Below are 27290 nucleotides of genomic sequence, written 5' to 3' on the forward strand. Positions count from 1 at the left end.
AGAGTGGTTGGCTCTGTATTATTAATTCAGAAATGCTGGGCTGGGGCTGTGGGCGGCAGCTGGCGTTACGTGTGCATGCGTGTGTTTGAACAACATAAGACCTCTCCGGTCTTTTGTAAAGCCCCCCCCCCCTTCTAGAAAAGCAGAGAGGCATTGTGTACGTCTCCCTGTCTGCCTCTAAACGTACAGTATCCACATGCATGCACATGCACACGCTCACACACACACAGTATACTCTGTCAACACAAATACATACACATATGCATACACACTAGAGCACAATAACTCAGCCCAGCAGGCAAGAGTAAACAATCAAGTACTACACCCCCAACTACTGTCAAGTGCACCCCCCAAATAACAACAAAAAAAAAAAAAAAAACACACACACACACACACACACACACACACACACACACACACACACAAGCCGTGCCTCATTGTAAGGTTTCATTCATGTGTTGCACTGAAGGGCCGACAGTAAGTGCTCTCCACCTCACTAACTGCTGCTCTCTGCTCTCCCCTCTGTCCTGCCTGCTACCTGTCTGTCTGTCCTTCTGTCTGTCCACCTGCCCAAGTGTATGCCCATATATCCATCAGGGTGCATTCACACTCGGCAACTCCGATTAGTCTTTAACTTTTGTTTGTGTGGACAGGTAAGAGCAATGGCAACAAGTAACCCGAGTGTGACACCTCTATCTGTATTTGATTATGATTCAAAGCATAAGGTTTGTTTGTGGAGGAAACAGAGGTACAACACATGGTTATATCCGGATAAATCACAGTTTATGAATACATGCATGTGATAGACTGCAGTTGATCATGCTTGTAAAGCACAACATTACAAAATGAAGCAAAGGCAAAACACAGCCCCATCCGATTCCCTCACAATCAGTCATGCTCCATCGTGCGTAACTAAAATGCCTAAGTTACAAAAGACTGGAATCATATTTGTTTTGGATCATCTGCTGCTAAAAATTCCTAATGTCTCACGAAGACAGTTTCACAAAACACTGTCAAATAAAAGAGCTACTTGTAAGCCCATGTGACTTTTGTTTACAAGCTGCTGCATGCTTGTGATTAGGCAGTGTAACTTCATGAACTACTGTAGTTTAGACTGACAAAATCACAGCGTGCTTGCAATTAGTGACTGCTTGCCTGTCTGTCACTCTGAGGTGACAGCTCTATAGGCCAGTCCATCTCAGACAAAAACTTCTCGCTCCTTCCCTGAGAGCTGGTGTTTGTCATGTTGTAACATCTGTTTGTCTAAGAGGCTGTTTTTGACAACGTGTCCACCTCAGCTGGCTGAGGCCCTGAGACAATTCAAAGGAAACAAATTACTGTCTTTACTGTGTTGTAATCAGTATAAGACAACAAATATACACATATGAAAAAAGTAATCATATTTTATTAAACTGTATTATTCTTGCATTTTCTGGAAAAAATAAAGTCACAACCAAAGCACAACAAATTTTGTATCACTCATATTCTCCAAATAGGAGCTGCAAAATGTTATTAAAATGGAACTCTCAAATTTTGTGTAACTAAATGGCCAGACTACATGCAATATTGCATTAAATCCATTATGATGTTTAGCTCTAATGACAGTATTGTGAAAATGTATTGACCACCGCGGGGAAATTTATACAAGAGGTCTGCTATAGACCAGATCCACGGGACCCGTTATGGACTCTGTGTCTTGGTCAAAGACACATAGATTCTTATGACTATATAGCGTGAACGTGAACCAGCCAGGATAAAATTTCAATTTTACGAATATCAATGGGTGTGTTGTGTTCCATCTTTATATGTCTGCTGCATTCTATCACTAGGCGGCACTGTTGTAAAGCAGGTATTAGTTGAGACCCTGAGTACAGAGAGTGAGAGAAGAAGATGGCGACTACTGAATGTACCGTGCTTTGCTACCATGCTTGCTGTTGTAATAATGTAATGCTTCCTGTTTAAGTAAACGGCACTTGTTGAACATTCCGGCGTTCTTCTATTCACCAGCCTAGGGGGTTTCTTTTTTTTTTTGTGGCATTTTCGCCCCTGTCCTTTCGGGAGAGAAAGGGGTATGACATTAAACAAGGGTCCCAAGGGTGGAATCGAAACCAGGACGTTGCGGTAGAGCTGGGCGATATGGTGAAAACCAAATATCAGAATATTTTTGGCCAAATACATCAATGTTGATATTGTGGGGATATTGTAGGGTTGACTATTGGTGCTTTCCCAAAATATTAACACAATGAGAGTTTTAATAAATAATCACCAATAATGTAGATACAATGACTTAAGTGTGTTAAGGCAAACAATAGAACAGCTAGTAAGTCTGGTAAGTTCAGAAACGTACATCACTTTACTATAATACGGCCTTTAAAACCAGGAAAAGACAACACATAGCACGATATTACGATATCCAAAATCTAAGACGATATCCAGCCTCATAATCGATGTTGATATAATATCGATATATTGCCCAGCCCTACCTTGCGGTAATGTGGCGTGTGCTGGAAACACTCTTAGCACTCTCAGCTTACAGGCCTTTCCCAAGACTATCAACAAAGGATGCACAAAAAAGAAAATTCTGGCACTGCAATTTCACTCACAATCAGTGAAATGTAATATGTCAGTTCCTTCAATTTATGCATTAAAAATAGTGATAATAAATATGTACTGTATGACTTTAAACTTTGGACTTTCCTAATGACAAGTAGTTATACATTTTACCTTCTTAAGATGCAAAATAAAACTCAGCTTCTGCATTATTGGTAAAATATACTGAACAATATATGTGAATATTGGTGCTCTCTGAAGCTGCATGCCTAGCCCTGCAAGATACTTAATGAGCAGGCTGTTTCCCAGGTCTATTCAAACTCAAGATATTGTGTAGAAACACTCAAACCACGGAGCAATATCTGAATATGGCAGATGTTCGTCCTGTTTTCTTCTCTGTTCTCCCCCTCCAACTCCTCTTATACAGCAGTCTGCCATTGAACCTCATGTTCCAGCCGCTATGCTGTGAGACATCTGCACCTCACTGACTGTTTCTTTCTTTCTTTTCCATCTCATCTTTCCTCTGTATGCACACACACAAACAAAGATAGAACTCTTTTCTTGATGACAGATGGCAAGCCAACAATTGTATAGCATCAGTCTCTCAAAACACAGACACACATCACATGCACACACAAACACAGAAACGCACACCACCTCCTTGTCCTCCAGTACCTTTGTGCCCAATCCCCTGTCAGATGTTTGGATTTGTTTCTTACAGCGGAGTGTATGCATTAGTGTGTGTGTGCCCCTTTTTACCTTGGTATATTAAGGACTAGTTTAATGAGAGCTTGGTGAGGTGCGGGCACCAGCTAGTGGACCATATGGGGAAGATTTAGCCCCCTCAGAACTTTGAGCCAAGCCTTGCTGACATGATTACCACTGTCGTCCGCTGCTCTACACTAGTGTCAGATTGGGAACTGGGAATTTTGTCATGGGCAGCTAATTAATGACTGGAGATTGGCAACCAGAGATGGAGGAGGCTGAGGGAGGATGAAAAAATTCGGTCACTGTTTGGTCTCTTTTTCCTCTCCGTTTTAAATCAGGCTAACTAACAGACATACGGTGGCTGAGACGAGACGGTTCAACCCAAATGCAAAAGCTACAACACAAATAAAAAAAAACGCAACACAAATGCGAAAGCCACAACACAAATACAAAAGCCAGAACATGAATGAAAGAGCAACAACACAAAAGCAAAAGCCACAACAGATTTTTTTTTTTGTCACAACGGTAGTGAGTGTCTACGGAGCCCTGTGCCAGCTGAGCATTAATTATATTATAAATAATAGATCCATAGTAGCCTATAGCAAAAGGTTCTCATTCTATATACAACGTATTTTATCCATAGTGTAGCTTGATCACACTCACGCATTTCGTTCCTTCAGACATTAGCTTAACTTTATTTTCCAAACTACAATAAGCCATAAAATTACAATTAAATTTTTGAACAAAACCAATTACAACTAGCAATGTGTTGTCACCAGTTATATTGTCAAAGTTAGAACAATAAAAGCTTAAATCTCTGGGGAGCTAGGTTAGCAGAATCGTCCTCATGTGCAGAGATAGTGAATCCTTGCGCACAGTTTACAACTCGTGGGCACAGTTTACAAAACTGAGAGCATAGTTTATGAACTGTGTGCACAGATTTTAATTTAAAATTTTTTTTTTTTTACAGCTGACACGGGGGCTCCGTAGACACTTCCGTTATGGTCATAAAACAAATAAATAAAAACTTCCGTTGTGGTTTTTGCGTTCATGTTGTAGCTCTTGCATTCGTGTTGTGGCTTTTGTATTTGTGTTGTAGCTTTTGCATTCGTGTTGTGGCTTTTGTATTTGTGTTGCAGCGTTTGCATGTGTGTTGAACCGTCTCGGCCACCGTAGAGACGTGCATGCAAGCAAACGTACACAAATAGAAAAAAAAAAGCATGTAACATGGTTACATAGTTTCATATTTTCTGGTTGGTTTAAAACAGACATATTTGTCATTCCTTTCCTAGAATATCCTAATATTGATCGTATGTTCTGTACACACTATTGTCACAGAACATTTTTGTGAATGCACGTCTATATTCATGTTTCACATTGTCAGTGTGTCTGTGTGGCACGGCAGGTTGAAGCTAGTGGCTTAGTTAATCCTGTCAGAGACAGATTACAGGTGGGAAGATATAAATAGACTGTCCCTTTAACCTGGCCGCTGTGACATCAGCATGCAGCTCAACTATTAAGTCAGGCATAACGGGAGCAAACTCAAACCAAACCCACCAAAGCATCCCTATATATTTTTACCCACATCATCAAAATGACCAGATGTTTCAACAGGTTGTCACAGAATATAAGCTTTCACTGTATCTTTACATTCCATTTGGGTGCCATAGCAGTGCAGTTTACCTTGGTATATTAAGGACTAGTATTCTCACAAACACAAAATTACACCTGCTAGCTTTATGGTTGGTGGGCTGGGCGGTATGACCAAAAATTTGTATCGCAGTATTTTCTAAGATTCTGGCAGTTTCACTGTGTATCACAGTCCTTTTTTTCTTTTGCATGACTGTGCCTTTATATAGGTTTATAGTGGCTTATTCTACTGTCAGGAGTACAAAGAATATAAAATCATTTTAATGACTGAAAACTTTGATTAGTATACATGTAGGGTTTGCTTGGCCCCACACAATTAAACAATATATGAAGGGAATAAAATGCATGGAATAGTTGCAGAATGTAAACAATTTTCATTGTGCAAACTGCACAAATAAAAAGATATGCCAACAACTTGCTGAATCCATCTCAAATAGCCAGCCATTTTAAAAGTTAAACCTCCTAGTGTAACTTTATATTTAATACTGGATCACATAAATATATAAAATTTAATCCAAGTTAGGAGTCAAAACTAAACTGATGTTTAAAGAGAGTTTTAGATTGTATTTTATTTTCATGTTAAGCAATGAATTTGAAGTTAAACCATGATTTAATCAGATTTGAAAATGAATCCTTGTTGGTGCAATGTAACCAGTGAAAGTTAGCACGACCGGCAACAACGGTTACATTTTGTCAGATTTTTTGAATAAACCAAAACACTTCCAAACTGGTGTGGCAGTATATGTAAAAATATGAGAAAAAAGAAAATCACATTGTACGAGGAAATTAAAACCAGTATACAGCACTGCTTTGCAGTTGTGAAAGTCATGTCATGGCTGCAATCACACTATATGTTAGCCGACATATTAACTGTTAGCTAACATTTGTTCAACTACACTCATCAACTCTGACACTGCTTCCTAAAGTAAACAACAATGACCCATATATTTTAGTCGGGTATGACGTACTAAAAAATATTCTGTTCATTTAAACATATTTCTCATTGAAATTAAGACAACCACAGCAGTGTTGGTACAGTATGTCTTTGTTTCAGATACAAACCATCTGACTAAAAGTGCTAATGGATTCCTAAATGTCTGCTCACCTTTGCTCAACAGTTGAGCAAGGTAAGACTGGGGCAACTGTAAACTTGAGTAAGTGGCTCTTATTTGAGAAAAAAAAAAAAAAATCAGACTGGGTAATAATGGCAGAAACATTAAATAAAATCACAAGTGCCTGCAGTAGCCTCAAACAGCTGCTGCCCTCATGGTCTCCCCATAAGCTTCTGTAAGTGAGGTTGCTCTCTGGAACAGATGCTCTGTTCTACTAATAAAGCAACACAGAGCTTTGTGCTTCAGTAGCAGAGTGAAGATATATCAAGGATGTAACTGATGTTTCAGACCAACAATGGTTGTTCAGTTGCCCTTGGCAACCAGATGTAGACCACGGACCACCATTGTGGTGCGATTGCCCCCGTTTGAAACCACTTTTCCTGTGCCAAAAAAGAAAAGAAAGATTTAAATAAAAAAATAAAAAACACCCAACTTATTCTTCAGGCATGAAAACGGGTCAGGGGTGAAAAAGGTGAGAAGGATATTACCCCTCTAGGGGGGTCCGGGGGCATGCTCCCCCGGAAGAAAATTTAAAATATTCCATATTTTAAAGCATCAATCTGATGCATTTTGAGATGCATTTTTTGCCAACCAACAATATAATATTTCAATATGCACTCATTAAAGTTAATTTGACTGGCAAAACAGTTAAAGTCCTTCTGACATTACACACTAATAAAAGTCATAATTTTTAAAGACTAAAAAGTTTTGGATCAATTTTTACTTCTTCCAACCATATGTTAAATAAAGAGTCAATGTGGATTTACATATAGCAATAATATCATAATCCTACAATGAATCATTGTGAAAACTAAAATGTAGTACTTTGGCCAGGTCATCATCAAAAAAGCGAATTAGTACATTCAAGATTTTGTCCATGTTGATATTAGCTGCTTTATTTACATTTATTAAAAACGTTGCATTGTTTATCTTTTCATATAGCTAGACGTCTAAACTCTGGGACAAGGCCGTTATGTTTAAATACCTGCCATGCTGAGTCCAAACAGACAGCTTTGTCAAGGCAGTTTGGGCTTCAGATAGCTTTACAAATCATGTTCCGCTATGAACGCATACACACGCATGTATTTTTGTATCACGGTCGGTCAGTAAAGGCGCAATCGCAGTCTTAACAGTAGCGGTCGTTGCCGGTAACGTACTCGTATGACAAAGTGCACGGACCGAAGCTTTGTGACTAGCATCTAATGACTAGCAAGCATTGTCTTACCGCTGCTGCCGTCCAAAACATGCGCTGCAGAAGCAAGCACCCAGCTCCCTCAAACGACTTCCCGTCTCCACCCTTTTCTTCTTGTCCTCCATTCATTCCCAGCGCCATTTGTTTTAACTACTTTCTCAACTAAAGCTGCAAGTTTGATAAACTTTGCCTACATTTTTTTTAGCCGCGTTACCACGGAGAACACTCCGGCACCGCACTCTGACATTTCGGCAAAGACCCGCCCTACTTTGCATCTGATTGGCTAGAACTCGTTTCATTGGTTGGTGGAAGTTCGATGATTGGTTAAATCCATAGACATTATGGTTAAATCTAGCGCATTAAAACAAATCCCATGTGGACTTTTTAATTTATTTATTTTTCTAAAATAGTCATACGCCAGAAATCGGGCACCAGGCCCGAGTACTTACACCCCCCCTCTCCCCTCTTAAACATTTTCTCATTGAATCTACACGATTCACGTAGGTCACCTATTTTGGTTTCAAAACGGCGAATTTCGCCGAAAGGTGAGTGATTTTCATGTCTGATTCTTGCTCTACAATCATCTGCTCAGGTAAATGAGAGTTCAACAAGTTAAATTAAGTATAATACAAAATCATACAATCAGCATCACAGAATAACCCACAGAGTAACAGCAGCACAGAATAAACGTTATAACAAATAAACACAGAACGTTAGCAAAAGTGAGCAACTTGTTTTTAGAAAAATCTAATTTTCAGCTCTGACATATATAATAAATCGTATGTAGATCATTATCACTTTAATTACTGGAATGGCAATCACTCTTTCAACTTTGGTAAGCACCTGATGCCCAGTTGTCAGCCTGAAAGGCATTTAAAACATACCATCAGACTGTGCCATTTTAATATTTAATAAGGAGCCAAAGGAGTGTATTTTTGATTATCTATTGTACCCGATAATGGAGTAACCGTTTGGAACAGAGCTCTACAGGTCCTTAATAGCATTTCCTAGAAATACACTGTGTTGTAGCCTTTGAAAAAAAAAGCACTGTTTTAAAATAATAATAATAACAAAAATAATAATAATAATAAATCTATAGGAAAAGCTATAGATCAATATTTTATAGACTTGGATGGCCAAAAAAAAAAAGTAAGTGGCAACAAAAGACCAAATGGTCACACTCTGGGGTCCTCCTGCGAGCCAACACTTACACTAGCTGTTAGCCACTAGGCACTAATCTGTTGGCCTAAATCAGCCAAACCAACCCCCACTCTAACCTGCCTCCTCTAATCAGACCAAAGCCTACTCCAAACAGCCCACAATAGCTCAAGATGTTAGACTACACACTGGCCCTTAGGTCTAATCTCTGTTAGTACACTTAAACATAGAATCTGATTTCAGAGCTGCTGCAGCTAATGAATTGCCACAAAATACAATAGAAAACCCCTAACAGTTGCCTGTGGAATAGTTACGGATAGAAACCAGTTGATGAGAAAATGGAGGAGGGCAAGAAACCCATGATTCATAGATATTCATAGAGGCTCTGCCCTCAAACAACCTCCTTGTAACAACATGTGACTATGATGTCATATTCAGTAATGGAAATGAATGTGTTAACAAATGCAACAATATATGAGCAACAAGTGGGCTACACTGGGGAAAATAAGATAATAATCCATAGTAAATCATTTGTTTGTGGTTGTATTTGGGTTACAACAGTCAAAGAGTCTAATAAGCTTAGTTTAAATGGTGATTTATAGTGTATTAGTACATTAACACAAAAAGGGATGACGCATGAATTTGCTACAAACTGTAACAAAATATCCATCCATCTTCGCCCGCCTATCCGGTATCGGGTCGCGGGGGGAGCAGCTCCAGCAGGGGACCCCAAACTTCCCTTTCCCGAGCCACATTAACCAGCTCCAACTGGGGGGTCCCGAGGCGTTCCCAGGCCAGGTTGGAGATATAATCCCTCCACCTAGTCCTGGGTCTTCCCCGAGGCCTCCTCCCAGCTGGACGTGCCTGGAACACCTCCCTAGGGAGGTGCCCAGGGGCATCCTTACCAGATGCCCGAACCACCTCAACTGGCTCCTTTCGGCACAAAGGAGCAGCGGTCTCTCTACTCCGAGCTCCTCACGGATGACTGAGCTTCTCAACCTATCTCTAAGGGAGACGCCAGCCACCCCCCTGAGGAAACCCATATCGTCCGCTTGTACCCTGGATCTCATTCTTTCGGTCATGACCCAGCCTTCATGACCATAGGTGAGGGTAGGAACGAAAACTGACTGGTAGATCAAGAGCTTTGCCTTCTGGCTCAGCTCTTTTCGTCACAACGGTGCGATAGATTGAATGTAATACCGCACCCGCTGCGCCAATTCTCCGACCAATCTCCCGCTCCATTGTCCCCTTACTCGCGAACAAGACCCCAAGGTATTTGAACTCCTTCTCTTGGGGTAAGGACTCATTCCCTACCTGAAGTAGGCACTCCATCAGTTTCCTGCTGAGAACCATGGCCTCAGATTTAGAGGTGCTGATCCTCATCCCAGACGCTTCACACTCGGCTGCGAACCAATCCAGTGAGTGCTGAAGGTCACAGGCCGATGATGCCATCAGGACCACATCATCTGCAAAGAGCAGCGATGAGATCCCCAGCCCACCGAACTGCAACCCCTCCCCACCCTGACTACGCTTTGATATCCTGTCCATAAATATTACAAACAGGATTGGTGACAAAGCGCAGCCCTGGCGGATGCCAACCCTCACTTGAAACGAGTCCGACTTACTGCCGAGAATCCGGACACAGCTCTCACTTTGGTCGTACAGAGATTGGGTGGCCCTGAGAAGAGACCCCCTCACCCCATACTCCCGCAGTACCTCCCACAGTATCTCCCAGGGGACCCAGTCATACGCCTTCTGCAAATCCACGAAACACACGTAGACCGGATGGGCATACTCTCAGGCTCCCTCCAGGATCCTTGTGAGAGTGAAGATCTGGTCCGTTGTTCCTCGACCAGGACAGAATCCACATTGTTCCTCTTCAATCTGAGGTTCGACTATGGGCCGAACCCTCCTTTCCAGCACCTTGGATTAGACTTAACCAGGGAGTCTGAGAAGTGTGATACCCCTGTAATTGGCACACACCCTCTGGTCCCCCTTTTTGAAAAGGGGAACCACCACCCCGGTCTGCCACTCCTTTGGCACTGTCCCAGATTTCCACGCAATGTTGAAGAGGCGTGTCAACCAAGACAGCCCCTCCACACCTAGAGCCTTGAGCATTTCTGGACGGATCTCATCAATCCCAGGGGCTTTGTCACTGTGGAGTTGTTTGACTACATCAGTGACTTCCGCCTGGGAAATTGACAACGATCCCCCATCATCCTCCAACTCTGCCTCTAACATAGAGGGCGTATTAGTCGGATTCAGGAGTTCCTCAAAGTGCTCCTTCCACCGCCCTATTACCTCCTCAGTTGAGGTCAACAGTGTCCCATCCTTACTGTACACAGCTTGGATGGTTCCCCGCTTCCCCCTCCTGAGGTGGCGAACGGTTTTCCAGAAGCACCTTGGTGCAGACCGAAAGTCCTTCTCCATGTCTTCTCCAAACTTCTCCCACACCCGCTGCTTTGCCTCTTTCACGGCAGAGGCTGCAGCCCTTCGGGCCCTTCGGTACCCTGCAACTGCCTCCGGAGTCCTCTGGGATAACATATCCCGGAAAGACTCCTTCTTCAGTCGGACGGCTTCCCTGACCACCGGTGTCCACACTGTAAAAACGAGAACTTGAAATTGCTCATCTTACTTTGATTTTCAATTAAACAGAACAAAAAACACATAATTGCATTATAAACTTTGTTAAAGTAGTTACTTCAACTCACTGTATTAAGTTTATTGTGATAAGTTGGTCTCACTTCAAAATGTATGGTGGCGCCACTTTGAATTTGTAGTTAGACTCAAATTGAGGCCAGGTCAATTACTCTTTTCATGCTCCACGCTAAAACAGGGTTTCCTGGGCAGTTCTGCAGGGGTTTTCAGTTGCCTACCTTTTCGGCCTGCTCTATGCCTTGAACTCCGATTTGCGTAGTGCAGTCAGGTGGTTCATTGGCTGGTCAATTCCCATGATGCAAGGCAGTAAATGGTTGTGTCAAACTTTGCTGAAAAGTTTGCAGTTTGTTGGAAATACAAATGTAACTTTATGAATTCCGTTTATTAAACGTGTCTGCTTAGAATGTAATGTTTTGTTGCCTGGTAATTGTCATTGTTGTGCTGGTTTACATTTGTAACCATGAGGTAAGTGACTGTTACGTTTGATAAGAAGAGCTGGAGTTTTGGAGTGTTAGACTTTGAGCAGTAATAGGCTTTCTTCAGCCAGTAATCTGCGGTGTGTCACTTCACTAGTGGCCCTTTTATGTCAAGTGATGCAAGATCAGCAGCTTTAGATGGGCCCCTATTTTGCACGGGGGCTTTTTTAGAAGTCGAAACTTAGTTTTTACACACAAAAGTTAATTATCTGAACAAAAGATAATTAGTTGACATGACTGTTTTTTGAATTATTTAGTATGTGAAACTTAAGATTTTAAGTTTTTATATCTATGAAAGATAAATTATTTAAACAAAACATTATTAGTTGGCACAGCATATGAAAGTTAATTATTTGAACAAAACATTATTAGTTGGCTGAACTATTTTCAAAACGTAGGAGTTTGAGTTGGCCTCAAAACTCAAAAATCTAGTGCAGTAAGTTGCCTTGAAATTTTGAGTTTTCACAACATTTTCGTTTTTACAGTGCACCTGGCACCTAAGACCCTAAGACCACAGCTCCTCGCCGCAGCTTCAGCAATGGTAACTTTGAACATTGTCCACTCGGGTTCAATGCCCCCAGCCTCCACAGGGATGCACGAAAAGCTCCGCCGGAGGTGTGAGTTGAAAGTCTGTCGGACAGGGGTCTCATCCAGACGTTCCCAATTTACCTGCACTACCCGTTTGGGCTTACCAGGTCTGTCCAGAGTCTTCCCCCACCCCCTGACCCAACTCACCACCAGATGGTGATCGGTTGACAGCTCCGCCCCTCTCTTCACCCGAGTGTCCAAAACATACGGCCTCAGATCAGATGAAACGATTATAAAATCGATCATGGACCTTTGGCCTAGGGTGCTCTGGTACCAAGTACACTTATGAGCATCCCTATGTTCGAACATGGTGTTCGTTATAAACAATCCATGACTTGCACAGAAGTCCGACAACAAACAACCACTCTGATTTAGATCAGGGAGGCCGTTCCTCCCAATCACGCCTCTCCAGGTGTCTCCATCATTGCCCACGTGCGCGTTGAAGTCCCCCAGCAGAACTATGGAGTCCCCCACTGGAGCCCCATGCAGGACTCCACTCAAGGTCTCCAAGAAGGCCGAATACTCCGAACTCTTCACAACATCAGTCAGAGTTTTCCCCCCCACAACCCGCAGGCGTAGGGAGGCGACCCTCTCGTCCACCGGGGTAAACTCCAACGTAGCGGCGCTCAGCCGGGGGCTTGTGAGTATCCCCACACCCGCCCGGCGCCTCACACCCTGGGCAACTCCGGAGAAGAAAAGAGTCCAACCCCTATCCAGGAGTATGGTTCCAGAACCGGGACTGTGCGTAGAGGTAAGCCCCACCAGATCTAACCGGTAGCGCTCCACCTCCCACACCAGTTCCGGCTCCTTCCCCCACAGAGAGGTGACATTCCACGTCCCCAGAGCCAGCGTCTGCTGCCCGGGTCTGGTCCGTCGAGGCCCCTGACCTTCACTGCCACCCATGTAGCAGCACACCCAACCCCAGTGGTTCCTCCCACAGGTGGTGGGCCCATGGGATTATGTAACAAAATAACACATATAAAAATAATAAATTCTCAGTTGAGTAATTATTACCAGCAGATGATATACAATATAGCTGCTTGTGAATTAGTATCATTAAAAGGTGCTCTAAGCGATGTCACGCGTGTTTTAGACTACAAGATTTTTTGTCACATACAACAAACAACCCCTCACTATCTGCGAGCTGCCTATCCCCTGAACACACTGTAAAAAAACGCGGTCTCTATAGACAGCCCAGGATCCACAAACGCGAACAAAAACAAACTGGCCAATCTGCCCCACGAACCATAACAAACAGTCTTCCAGCATTCCAGCCAATAACCGACAAGAAGGATTTGGAGGTGGTGGCTGGGGTGTTAGTGTGCTGCGCGGAAGCACGGAAGGGAGGGAGAGGGGACGGGATGAGGAGGAGGGAGGGGCGAGCTAGCCTCGTTTTGTTTGAAAATACTTTGAACGTCAACAAGAGCACCTTTAATCAACTAAACAGGTGTGATGTACAGCATGCAAGTATGTTTCAATTAAGGAAAATATTTGAAACTGAAATTTCAAATTCTGGATTTTGACATTGCGTTGTACAGTACAGTGAGGTGATAATGGATACAATTACATAATTGGTAACAATAATGAATGTAAATGTATGTGCATGTATCCATCCACACTGGGATCAAATGTTTCAGGTCAGCAATTCGATGTTCCTGAGCTACAAACTAATCCCATCACTCAACCTCTCCTCCCTTCACCCGTTCTCTCTTCCTCTATCCCAGTTTTTCCTCTGCAGTGATCAGCAGTTCATTCATTGATCCATTCATTCATTCATTTATCCAAGACTGGTTCACTCTACATTAGTTAATTCACTCACCCATCCATTAATCCATCTCTCCGTTTGTATGGCCTTTACAGGGATGCGTCCTACTGTAGCACTTACCACTGATCTTATTGACTGAGTTTGCAGAGTCACACAGCTTCACACTTATCTATCTGTAAGTTTAAGGAAAGTTTAAAGAAAGACAGCAAAAACAGCAAGCAGCTACCACATTGGCAATGTATAACTGGTCGTGTGCAAGGTCATGTGGAGTAAAGTTTATGACATTATAATACAGTTTGGTGGCAAAAATGTATATTTACATTTCTTTACACCCCTTGTTTGAATTGGTGTCAAAAGTCATTTTAAGAAACAGGAATAGATAAAGAAAAAAATCATCTTTACTTTTTAGTACTATTTAGTAGTATTTTGTACTGTGCTCTTAAGTTTATATTCATCACATCCTTCAGTGCATGGACCAGATATGCTGCCAGTAAGCATACAGCACAGCACATCAGAAGGGGACATTGTTCTCTGTCGCTACCTAAATTTGTTTTTGTCAATTGGTCAGTTAAAACATGTGTATTCATCATTCTTGCCTGGTGCAGCTTTAATTTGGAAATCAAGTTTTATTATAGAAATGTTCTACTCAATAACTTTGCATGACAAAAATATCATATTCCAATTTAATACAAAGGTGACACACTCTGTGCTACCTGTCTTCATAGGTTACCCATACCCTTACCTCTTGCAAGTTGGAGGTCTCTTCTGTATTGGCAAGTTGTCTGCCTTTGTTCTGGTTGTATCTGTCACAAACTATCTGTCTCACTGCCTGTCTTTCCTGTGCGGTTTGTCTGTAGGCTCTGCAGACTAGTCTGTTTGCGCTGTGCTGTCAGTCTGTCTGACTGTCTGGCTGATTGCCATTCTCTGCAGTGTCGGGTGAGTCATTCTTAGGACAATGGAGACAGTTTGTAAAGCCACACTGGAGCGTATACTTCCTCCGGATGTGCAAGAGGATGCCATTCATAACAAAGCCTGTACTGTCTGCCTGTCTGCTATTGCCCTGTATATACATGTGAGTTTAAGAAACAGAGGGGATAGAAAGAGGAGTACAGGCAGATGCATGGATAGACAGAGAGGGAAAGGGAGTGTAAATTGCTATAAAAGGGGTGAGTTGTGTTGACAGGCTCTACAGCAGAGGTAGGACAGAGGAGGAGGAGGAGGAGGAAGAGAAGGAGGAGAGGAGAGTAGAAGGGCGACACAGCAGACAGTGGTGGCGGCGGTAGCGGCAGCGTCGGCTGGTGATTGATATCAGGGATCTGGCACTGCCACCTGATCCAGCCAGCCAGCCAGCCTCCAGCAACATTGAACTCACTGAACTCACTGAGCCAAGATGGCTGCCTCACTGCACTGCACCCAATGAACCCCACAGCAGTCTAATGTATACACTACAGTATAGCCCATACAGTTCCCATGGATGGAGAGTACAGAGAAAAGAGTGTAAAAGAGGGCCGTTGTGTTGCTTCGCATTTCAGCTTGTCTATCATATGACCATGCCAAGATACATTAAGCGACAGGTTGGGACATATTAATGGATTTTCATAATGCAGCCACTTCCTGACTGTCTCCATAGTGAAAAAGCCCCCACTTTGACCAGAATTCTGCATATTATGGATGTGATTTGCAAACAAACAATGTAAAGCTATAAGGACCAAAAGCACAAGATACAGAGGCACAGCAAGACATGTAGAACATTTCAGTCAATAGTTGCAGCAATGTAATTTAATATTGCATCATGTCCAATACAAAATCATGTCAGTATGAATGATACAACACCTTCGAGCCCCCTGAATTTTTACCCAAAATGCAATCAATCATTTCCATTGGAGCCTCCTCTGCCAGAAGAAAAAAAGAAGAGAAACTCTCCCAGTTACTGAAATGACCATATTATTAAATGTTTGATGAAAAATTGTATGTTATTGTAGATGAATTTCTAGTATGTTACAGAGTATATGGCATGGCAGGTTCACATTTGTTTATAGTCCTGTGCAAAGGGGTTTTTTAAAAACATTTTTTAAACCTTTAATTTCTATTAAAGGGCCAAACAGTAAATACAATATGTATGCTTGCACTTACTATATCAATAAATTCAACTGCATAATATATTAATATAATATAGTAATAATTTATTTCAAAACATTTAAATTGTGTAAGGAAGAGTATGTGCAACATTCTCTTGACTTCATCTTATATGCGATTGCTTAAACCCTCCTGGGAGACAAAGAATCACTGATCTTCGATTATTTCACAACCCAGTCAGTAACCAGACTCGCTCCACTTTGAAATAGATGTATCTCTTCCGATTAGCAGCTTAGCAGAGAAATACTTCTGGAGGACAGAAAATATGATGTTGTTCTCCCTGTCTCTCTCCTTCCGTGTTTCTCAACCTCTCCTCCCTCCTGGCCATCTGTTGTGCTGACTGCTGTGTGGGCTGATGCTGGTGAAGGTAACAGTATCCTCGACTACAGTGGCTTACTGTGACCTCTGTGGCCTCACATGGGCTGACAGAAGGTAAACTCCTGGCATGGGCAGAAATGAAGTGGAGTACACTTCACATTCAGATTTTTAAAAGGTGGAATATTACAGCCTTGTAACTTCTGAGAGCAACATCTGATTTTCACCCCCAGACACAATATTTAACAAAAGGTAAAGTCCGTCTAAGAATACACCTGTAGCTAACATCTATCCATCAGATTTTCTAGCATCTGTCATTCAAAGTATCTTTTTTTAATATTTATCAGTCTTAATCATTAGGAATAGAACAACATCCATTCCAAACATTGGATATTTTTTTACAAGTCTGTTGCCTTTATACCATACTCTGTGACAGAGTCTGGTACATGTATCTATCCACTGTTCATTATTTCCAAAGATAAAGAAATGATGCAGCCGAATGCACTCCCCACTCTGATTTAATGAAAGGAGGAAGGAAATCATCGCCATGATAGTGAGCAAATGAGTACTGAAAGGCTTGGTCATGTGAGGACATACTGTACTGTACTTTGAAAAGATGTTCCTGAGGTTCGTCTCTCTTTTTTGCAAGATGATGATTGGCTTGTGATTGGCTTTGATGGTTTAGTGTCTTATCTCTTAACGATTTTTTACAACACGTGAAACACTTTGTATCTTAAAAGTTAAACTGATTGATTGATTGTGAGGAAAGCCTTCATTCTTTCCATTCTGTGTAATGTCTCCTAATGACAGTCTTACATAATCCTGATGCTGATGGCTTATTGAAACCAATGCACATACCATAGCCAGTGATCAGCATCCACTGACATGTGTAAGTTAGTCAGTGAGTCCACAGTGTGTTACATTTTGCTGTACACATATGTCATGTTTTACCAATTATTCTAAAGGTTAGAGGCATAAAACATGTCACATCAATCAATCAATCAATCAATCAATCAATCAATAAGACATTTACAAACATTGAAAAACAACCATCATCACTATCAATTACCCATACTGGTCAAATTATGGTGAAATAAACTCCAGCACTGAGTCGCCACAACTGTGCAGCCATTGGTAGGGCTCACTAACTATTATTTCATTTATCAAATCTACACACATACATTTACACACAGGATTTCTTATCGCTTCCTATCACTATACAATCTCTTTGCAATGGTGGTGTTTGCATGGTGTGCAAGTCTCTGCATACAGCTCTTTTACACCTAAACCATGCCTGGGCTGTATCTTGGGCAAACCGTAAGTCCTGAACAGCCAGACCATCACCATCGGTAGAGCCCATATTAAATGTATGTACAAGTATGTTGCCTTGAGAATGAAATTTACGACAATGTCGATATAAATCTCTGTGGTGCATAAAGTTTGACCTGACTGCTTACTTTAAGAAAAACCTCTACGTAAACTTGGACTGGGAACATACAATCATCTTTACATCTAATTAAATCATTAAATTACTCTTCTTTTTTTTTTTAGCAACAAAATTGCATCATTTTGGAAGCATATCCTTAACAGCTGCAGTAAGAAAATTATGAGATTACCAAAAACACAATCTGTTTTCACAAGCATTTGCCTGCATACACAAAAAAGAATGGAGAATATATATTACCCTGACTTACCCCATTATACTAACATAAAAAGAGTCAGATATATTACTACTCGTCTAACCTGCATGGTTTAAAAGACAAACAATACACAAGGACTCAGCAGTTTTTACTCTTCTGACGCTGGTTTTATGAAATGTAAGTGTTTTCACATTGCTTTAATTAAAAGCCTGAGACGCATCAAAGAAGAACATGAACATCCCACTATTTTTGTCTGTTCTCTTCATATTTATTGAATTTGTTTTTCTAAGCTTACACTCATTCAGTCTTTTAGTGCCACCATCTTCATGTCGCTCAATTCAAAACAAAGCAACGTGCATCATTTGGTGCAAGATTTAGAAAGTACAGGGCCTTCTAGAAAGTCAAAACACAACTAAAATGTCATCTTTTTACTACAAAAGGTTGCTCTTTCATTTCAGTAAAAAGCTGTCTAATGAATAAGACTGCAGTACCATGCTGTATCACGACCTGGGCAGTGAGTCAGCACCCCGACCCTGCTCCTCTCCACACACACAAATACAGACAAAGATTTAGCATACGATGTAGACAAACATTCATATTCCTGACACAAACAAACCCCCCCCTTCCCTATCTCTACCTCTCTCACACACTGACGAACACTGGCAGCGCTGCGTCGTGACTGGGGGCGATGTGTTCCTCTTAATATGCACAGACGACTGTCTGAGGATCACACTGGCATGCTGGCACACATAGACAGAGATCCTCCCCTCTACTTCAGCCATACAGAGTGTGTGCTGTATGTGTAACACACAATAAGAGAGAGCATCCACTCAATGTAGTAAGGAGCACTCTGTTGTCCAACATGTTCTTCTGCTTTGCCAGAGTGGAGCCTACATTACCCAGAAGCCTGCTGTCTGTATTTATCCATGTCCCTTCCTGTTCAACAGTTTGTGTTACACATTCCTAGACACCATCACATAGTCGGGGGTGATGCTCATTGGCCTAAAAGTCTGGAAATCCCCCTTGTTCTATCCCTGAGACTCTCTCACTAAAACACACAGAGACATTCCCATACATTTGTGCCTAGCAGCACCAGCAGACACAAGACCCCATGAAATTGTGGTTTTGGGGGCAATGTTTAGTATGTCAGAAAGAAAACACAAAGTCCTAGGCTCGATAATATACTCCCAAACGAACGCGTGCGAGGACAGCTGTGGACACCATGAACGCATAGTAGTTCTGTTTATACCATCCGCTTTGAAGAAGCATGCATTCCACACGTGTGTGCGCAGTAGACCACTACGCTACCTCTTGTAGCGGAGTGGCTGCGCGGACATATCCGGTCAAGGCAGCGCAGTCACAACAAATTGGCGGTGGACGTCGGCACGGAGCCTACGCGTACACCCTCTGATGGACAGTACAATTTCGGCTTTACAGTCATCACAGAGCTACTTCGTATCAGTTTTCCACCGTTTCTGGTTCAGTTTGACCCTGCTACAAATTACTTTTCACCTGTTGCAGCAACCACTCACTGGACATTAAGCAGTGAGTTTCTGAGAACAGGAAAGTACTATCTTTGCTACATGTTCTTCAACTTTTACCAGTTTTTTATTTAACCATTTCCCATTTATTTGGTTGTAAACAGGATGTGCTGTCAGTGCCCCCCTCAGCTCCACCCCAACCAACCCCTCAACCCCATGTCATATGACTCTCAGTGTCACCATTCAGAGCTTAAAAAACAACTATAATACCTCAGAGAGACAGAACTAACTTGATTTTACAGAGTAGTAGACACGCTGGCCTGACAGAACACTGCATCAGAAGTGTAACTACGGGCCTAGTAGATGTTATTAACTGCACACACACTTGTGCGTTACAAATACATGCGCATACCCATGCACACGCTCTTTTTCAGAAACAACCTGACTGAAGCACATAGAGGCTTAGTAAACAAACAGCCAGCCAAGCTTATAATAAAGAGACACATCCCTGTGGGGGAAAACACACACACGTATATACTAGTACACTACATAATCAGACATCCATGTATCACACTCAATCGCAAACACTCACATCCTCCCACCGGCACATGTGGACATGCGGCCAGGCCCTTAGTCTAGACAAGAGGCAGAGAAGAAGAGAAGAGAAAACAGAGGTAGAGAGGAGAGGAGGGGAGTAGAAGGAGAGAGGTACTAGATGTACTTACCCCGTTTCTGGAGCCATCCCTCTCTAACGATGGTGACATCGCTCATGGTTCCTTCACGCCGAGTCTGATGCCGCTACACGCCTGCTCCACAGAGAGAGAGAGGGAGGAGGGGAGGAGAGGAGGAGAGGAGAGAAAGAGAGGGAGAGGAGGAGGAGAGGAGGAGGGGGGGGCCGGCTCTCCCAGCCTCCGCGTCACTCTCCCTCCCTTCCTTTCCCGTTCACCCTCTCGTTCGCGCAGTCTCCCTCTCAGACACACACACAAACACGCAGTGTGTGTGTGCACGCGTGTGTCGTTTTGCTTCCTGTTGTGGCTTATCTCCCTGCCTCCCTCCCTTCTTCTTCTTCTTCTTCTCCCCCTCCTCCTCCACCTCCTCCTCTCTCGTTCCCTCTCCAGACCTTCCTCCTTACCAGCAGTGACTCAGCCTGGAAGGAAGTGAAAGGAGAAAAAAAATAAAGAAAAAAGAAGGCATGGATTTATTTTTCTCTTCCTCTGCTGCTCCCTCTCTCCCCTCTTTCCCTCCAAAACCCTTTCATACAATCTGAGAAGACAAACAACTATTGTGAGAACAAATGCTTCCTCCACTCTCCCCCACCCGACCATATACACCCAGTTCCTCTTTCTTCACTAAAACTCTCCCTGATAAAGAGGATGAATTATTGCACATCTCTAGATGAAGCAATAACTGACCTTGATTGCCAAACAAATGCTCCTGAGCTCTGTCTCTCATTCATTCATAGATCTTTTTGTGAGCAGGGTGTGCGGTGTGCAAAAAGCCAATCTACTTTTCTGCGCTCGCTGTAATTCTGCACGTCAAATTATTTTGTGTGCTTGTGTAGGCTGGTTTGTCTATATGTGGGAGGTGGGAGAGCATCTCAGGACTGTGGAGTAGGGCTTGGCTATAAATAGTAACAACGGCAGTTAGGGATGCTCTCGCACTCTTTCTCTCTGCCCAAATCTCTGCACCTCTCTGTTGTCACACTCCCACTCTCCCTCCCCTCTCTTTCTCTCTCTCTCTGCATAGCGGCCGCGTTCACCTCAAATGCACCCTAATACACTGTATTACACAACGCGCAACAACACTACACTGCTCAGCCCGAATGGAGATCAGCACTACGACGACTAGGCTTGCGGTCGTAGCCACCTAGCTGGAAATCAGTATTCAGATCAGCTAGTGTCTGCACTGCTGTAGACACTTGGAGGGACTGCAGCGTCATAAGTAACAAAGGCTCAAGAGACGCACACTCGCACACCCGAGTAGGTGACACAGGGTTTTTTTTATGTTGAGGCAGCAGTATAACGACCAATCTACAACCAGACGAACACATGCAGACTAGAACACATCTTGGTCACAAGGGCTGCTACAATGCTTTCACTTAGTTTACCCCTTTACAGTATGGTATCAGTTTCCTCAAATTTCTGTCCCTTTTTCATATGCTTAGTTGGAAAAAGGATGGGCTTGATTACTCAGTATTAATAAGAAGTAGAAGGGTGGAGTCCCCACCCCCGCACTTTTAGACTAAGTTTTAAGTAATGACCAATATAGAGTATATCTGAAATGTCTAAACTAGTGTCATGTCGATATCAAAAAGTATCGTAAGCTCCCATCAGATTCTCAATATTGCTTATTCAGAGTTCCTGATTTAAATCAAAAGTTACACAGACTTTTAGACTGTTTTTCTTATACAGCTGCTTGTGTTTAGACCAGAGTTAATATATGCAAACCTTTTGGTTAAATGAAAAAAAAAAAACTGTGTTGTATAAGGTAAAAAAAAAAAAAAAAAAAGGATTGTTGCTCTATTGATACCGAAACTTACTAGCATTGATTTAGAAGAAAATTCAAATGATACAAAGCCCCAGTAATTAGATCCAAGGGGATCGAATCCTTTTTAGGCACTGTACAGTTCTGCATTAAGCTTTAAGACTACACTGTAATTCAATGAAGCTTCAGTTAGCTTTAACCTTAATCTGGACAAGCATGGCAAGAGGAGAGGAGACAAGAGGAAACAAGAAGAGAAGAGAGGAGCAGAATGTCCAGACAGCATGGATGTATTAAGAGAACCCAGACAGTGGCAACCCCTTGTCACCAGGGCAGCTGTTGCTATGGAGATATGCACTGCCATGATGAACCAACCATGCCAGGGGAAGCACCTGCCAGACAACATTTATTTCATGATATTTCATTCCAGAGGCAACAGTGAACAAAAAACAAAAAAAATGACAAGGAAAGGGAAAAATTGTGAGAAAAGAAACTCAGAATCACAGGAAATAGAGACAGAAACAGAGGGCAGGGACCAGACAGTAAGCTACCGCACCATTAATCAATCTAGATGTATCAAGCAACACTGCGAAGCAATAAGGGAAGGCAAGTAGAAAAAAACAAAAACAATCAAAACACAGCTCGGACACATATTATGTGTATGACCAAAACTTTTTTTATATTTACAAGCTATTGTTACAGTGCTACACTCACCCTTGGTCTCTGCTAATATCACAGTGGTAAAAAGAAACAAAAAATTGAGTAGCCTAATGGCTAAAACTATAATCTATTTTCCTTATCCTTAAAGACCACGCCAGAGGTTTACATGTTTTAAATCTCAACAGCTTTCAACCATTCTCCAATGCGGGGTTGCTAAATGTTTTCATTGATTTCCTTTGTGCCCACACAAACTCTTGAATAAACAAACCATTAACATACCAACAAGTGCTTTCAAAACAAATCACTGCCTGGAACTACATTACTAAATATTAATATAACGTTGACATGCAGTAAATAGAGCAGAATAATTATTGATTGTGGTGGATTGCCTGTCTCAAGTCTCTGTATATAGGCTAGATTTTTATACAGTTCCACTGCCATGAACTGAATCCAGAGGAGAAGAGAATCTACGATCTATAAACATATGGTATGCTTTGGAAAGTGGAAGGACACACTATATAGATCATGCTAAATATTCGGTGTGGCTCTTTATTACAAATATTGTACAGAGAGGTAGCCTAGAAATCTAGACGCACCATAGCGGCAGCAAATGTAATTTGCAGCCAGGGTCAGTCTAGCAACCGTTGGCTTGGAGCTGGAAAAACCAAATTCTGGTTAGGCCAATCACATCGTGTATAGAGTCGGTGGGCGGGCTTAACATAAGGACGGCAGAGTTGCGACGGTTCCGCGTGAATTCCCTGCTACTTGAAAACAAAGAAGATGGCAGCTGCTGCTGGCGAACAGCGCTCTTGCGAATCGGCTTTAGCCGCGACTCTGGAAGACTTGGAGTTAATCACTGAAGTCATTCTTAAAGAAGGAAGATGTATTCGGAGTTTTGCCGACCGGATACGGCAAAAGTTTCATCTATCAACTAGCGTTGATCTGGTTGGCTATGAGTGCAGAGGGAATTAGAAAGACAACCATTTATCCCGCCCCTCGGATTGAGCCCTGCCAATGGTGAGTTCCCAGACCCAACATCTTGATGTGGGTCTGGCTTGTAAGGCTAACAGAGAGGAGGACATTACAGTATAATATTCATAAAGGTTTGGGTTCCTTCCTCCCACCCTCCTGTCAGGACAGCACACATCATCACCTCACCTTACCCCAATCATACCTCATACAAAGCCTGACTGACATCAGAGCTCACAATCTTCTTCCTAAAATGTAAGCCAACTTTTTGGCAGGACCTCAAATCGCATGTTTTTAATTGTTCATCTAACGCACGTCTGACGGAACAAACACTTCTATTTTAATCAATATAGCTGACAACACTGTAAGTGCTTGTGTTTTACAAGCACTTCAGACGCTTAGGATTCAAATCTATTTTCTACAGTCTTATGCATATAAATACAGTGATTGAGTTTTGGGCTGTGAGCGCTGGCTAAATGCAGGTGACCACACTACAGTTGCTGAAAGCATTCAATACTGATGGAGAACAGAAGCTGCTGCTGCTGAAATGCTGCTTTCACTACGTAGAGTAGAGCTGAAACGATTTGTGATACACAACCGTACAAGATGCAGTCACGAAACTGTACAGGTGTGTAGTTGAGATTAAAATGAACACTGAGTTTGAATATGGGTGTGGTCCAAGGACACCGGAAGTAAGGGGATAGGAAGTTAAAAAAGGGGCCATTGGCCCCCCATTTATGCCCTTGGCGCTGGTATGATCCCATCGCAAGATGGTCTCTAGTTCTCAATTTTTTTACATTTTATAGACTAAACAATTGACTGAGAAAATAATCAGCAGATTCATTGATATTGAAAATAATTGCCCTATGTAAAGAAAGTGTATTTTAGACGTGTATAAGAGGAAAATAAAACAGATATGTTTATATGACAAAATATGTCTTCGGTAGGCTACTTGGCCAATTAAAAACATTGGTTTTGTAAACATGTGAAACATCATGTATGGCTGGGTATCATTTGAAATCTTTTGATTATTTTTCTTTGATACCTTACTGTTTTTTTTTTGTAGAAATCCTCTTCCATTTTCAAAATGTTAACTATATGTTCTAAGAACAAGTAAGATTAAGAAACTGACCAAACAGTTGATGCCAACAGTTTTAAATACTCAGTCAGTGGTATAGAAACATTTTATTTAATGCAGCAACAGCATCGCAAACACTATCCCCATGATTACCATCAGCATCAAAGATATCCTTCTCTGCCATGAGTGTGACATACCCTATTAATCACAGTGGCCACTTGTGCAGTCACATGTCAAGCCAGGCCCTAAGCTGCTGTCTCTCTTTACTACAGCTATTAAAATCAACATGATATACAGTTGCCTCAAACATTAGGAATGTAATTTTAGGGTGTCTATTTAGCTGATGGGATAAATGTGAACATATAAATGTTGTTCATTAAACCGATACCCTGTTACTGAGGAACACCATGAATGATGATGCACTGCATCATCTACGTCATGGTATTAGATGGCTGTCAAAAAGATGCATGTTACATGCATTGCATGCTGCAGCCATATGTACATACAGTCTATTCCAAAAAAAAAAACTATCAACTTCCGGTCAGCAAAACTGACGTTACCTTTTTTCGAGACATGAACGCAGACTGTGCAACTCCTCAACCGTAACATTAGCTAGCACTTAAGCATCATTCCTACGTCTCCGTCAAATCCGGTAACGCCCCCACCTTTATAACGTTATAACGACATAAACACACATTATCAAGCTATCTTTAGCGGGGTTTCTGTTGTGTTCACTGTCACAAAAGAGAGGCTAGCTAACAGCATTACCTGTAGCGGCGGCAGGTGCTGTGGTATTCCCGTGCACCTGCTGTTCATAAACCGCAGGGGTTATTTTTTTTTCATCCCTTCTTATTGAGTAACGGAACTGCAAGGTAAACCGTCAGAGTGCTAGCAAGTCAACCGTCCTTTGTCAACGTTACGAGCCGGGCAGAAATAATAAAACTACACATCACACGGATTTTCAAAAAGGCAACGAAAGCTACCGTTAACCGCAGCCAACGGACGTTGCACTGTTGATTTTCAGGAAAACTCGTGACGTCACCCGGAGAAACGGCAACCCCCTTTTCTCTCATGCACAGCCGCGCGCACACACACACACACACACACACACATCCTACCGTGTCGCCTCGTCCTCCCGTTTTCGGTACTAACGGATTCAGCTCGGCGTGTGGTTCTCCTCTCTCATCATCTCATCCAACATCCCGTGTGTCTGTAGACCGTCTAATAAGCCAACCATCGCGAGAATCAGCTGGTGTTAAAGCTGTTTATCTGAGCCAGACGGACTGGTTCTGGTTCTCTTAATACATCCACGGTCCCAGACAGTACAACAGTCATGTGTCCAGTAGTGGTCCAGAGGGGGTGGTGATACGTTTTTGAGTAGCCTATTTCCTTCTCATGCCACTTTCTACGTCTATTGTAGCCTACATTATAGACGAAAATATTGTACTTTTTACTACAATTATTTGACAGCTTTAGGTTTACAAACAGATTTTAGTTTACAAAACATAGCTTATAAAATATAAGTTTTTATCTTATATTTTGTTATCAATTAAGCTACTCAACAGTATAAACAAGTTACAGCTGAAACAATTAGTCGATTCACAAAAATTGAATTAGCAACTATTTTGATCAAGCACAGGTGTCAGTGACATATTATTAGTGACACCGTGTCACTAATATTTTTGTGGCATGATGGCTCTCTATTCAAGTGTACCAGTGACCAACATGTGACAGTGAGCCAGTATACACAGTATCAAGACCCTTAAACCTATTGATTACTTACCAAGGGCGATTCTAGGATCAGACCTTTAGGGGGGCTCAGCCCCTAATTAGAATGTGACACAATACAGTGCCTTGCAAAAGTAATTGATTTAAAAAAAGGGGGTCCGGGGGGGCTGAGATGAAATTAAGCTTAAAGGTTCAGTGTGTAACGTTTGTAGTTGTTTATTATCAAAATCTATATTGCTATATTGCTATATTGTCATTTTTTATGAATATTTACCACAACCATCAATTCCAAGTATTCCTATTGGCTTAACATTTTACATTTGCGCTTGCATGAACTGGTGTAGACCATGGATGTATTAGGGGTAGACGCTCCATATTCATGCGCCATCTTGAAATACGTTAGCCGGTAAGGGACATACAGGCTATACTGCTCGCGTTTTCGACTCACAGCTGATGTTAAAGGGTATCGTCGCTTCCCGGCCCCGGCAACTTTGAAGAAGGAAACATGGAGGACCACACATATTCAAAATCCAAATTTCAGGAACAGGAGTATTCTTCTTCGCCCAGAATAAGAAAACGGATATTGAAAAGAGCAAGAGTCTGGCGTCATCAGAAAAAAAGAATGAACATTGGAGCAAATCCCAACTAGTTTGGGACTGTTCGTTATTTATTTAAGTTGCCACCGGAGGAATTTTGGCACCTTTAGTCAAAATAGACACGCTGACCCTCCCCTCGCCAGTAATAATTTTTCTATGACTCTCCAAAATAATTTGGAAAAAAGGCAGGACCCTCCCCAAAAATGTATCAATACCTTCTATACTGGTTAGAACTTGGCAAAGATATACAGATTACCAATGTTTTTTTACAGCCATGACATACGTGACTAGGCTGAATCCCAATCCTCCCCTTATCCCTTCTCCTTCCTCTTAACCCTTGTTGTGCTTG

The 27290-nt window shown here is 42.1% G+C and overlaps 1 protein-coding gene across 2 annotated transcripts in view; it reads right to left on the reverse strand.

The window, feature by feature from the left end:
- The window catches only part of akt3a (v-akt murine thymoma viral oncogene homolog 3a), a 64675-nt gene extending 38780 nt beyond the window's left edge, over window positions 1-25895 (reverse strand). The window contains exons 1-2 of one of the 2 annotated variants that reach the window (XM_039784371.1): window positions 25736-25895; window positions 20155-20576 (exon numbers count right to left, since the gene is read on the reverse strand). In XM_039784371.1, the coding sequence (XP_039640305.1) occupies window positions 20155-20200 (46 nt within the window). In that variant the 5' untranslated portion in view covers window positions 20201-20576; window positions 25736-25895. Of the gene's footprint in view, window positions 1-20154; window positions 20577-25385; window positions 25654-25735 lie in introns of those variants that run through there. The other variant, XM_039784372.1, reaches the window with a different exon arrangement.
- Between the last annotated feature and the right edge of the window lie 1395 nt (window positions 25896-27290).

The sequence above is a fragment of the Perca fluviatilis genome, chromosome 19, assembly GCF_010015445.1.
Source record: "Perca fluviatilis chromosome 19, GENO_Pfluv_1.0, whole genome shotgun sequence".
NCBI classification, from domain to species: Eukaryota; Metazoa; Chordata; class Actinopteri; order Perciformes; family Percidae; genus Perca; species Perca fluviatilis.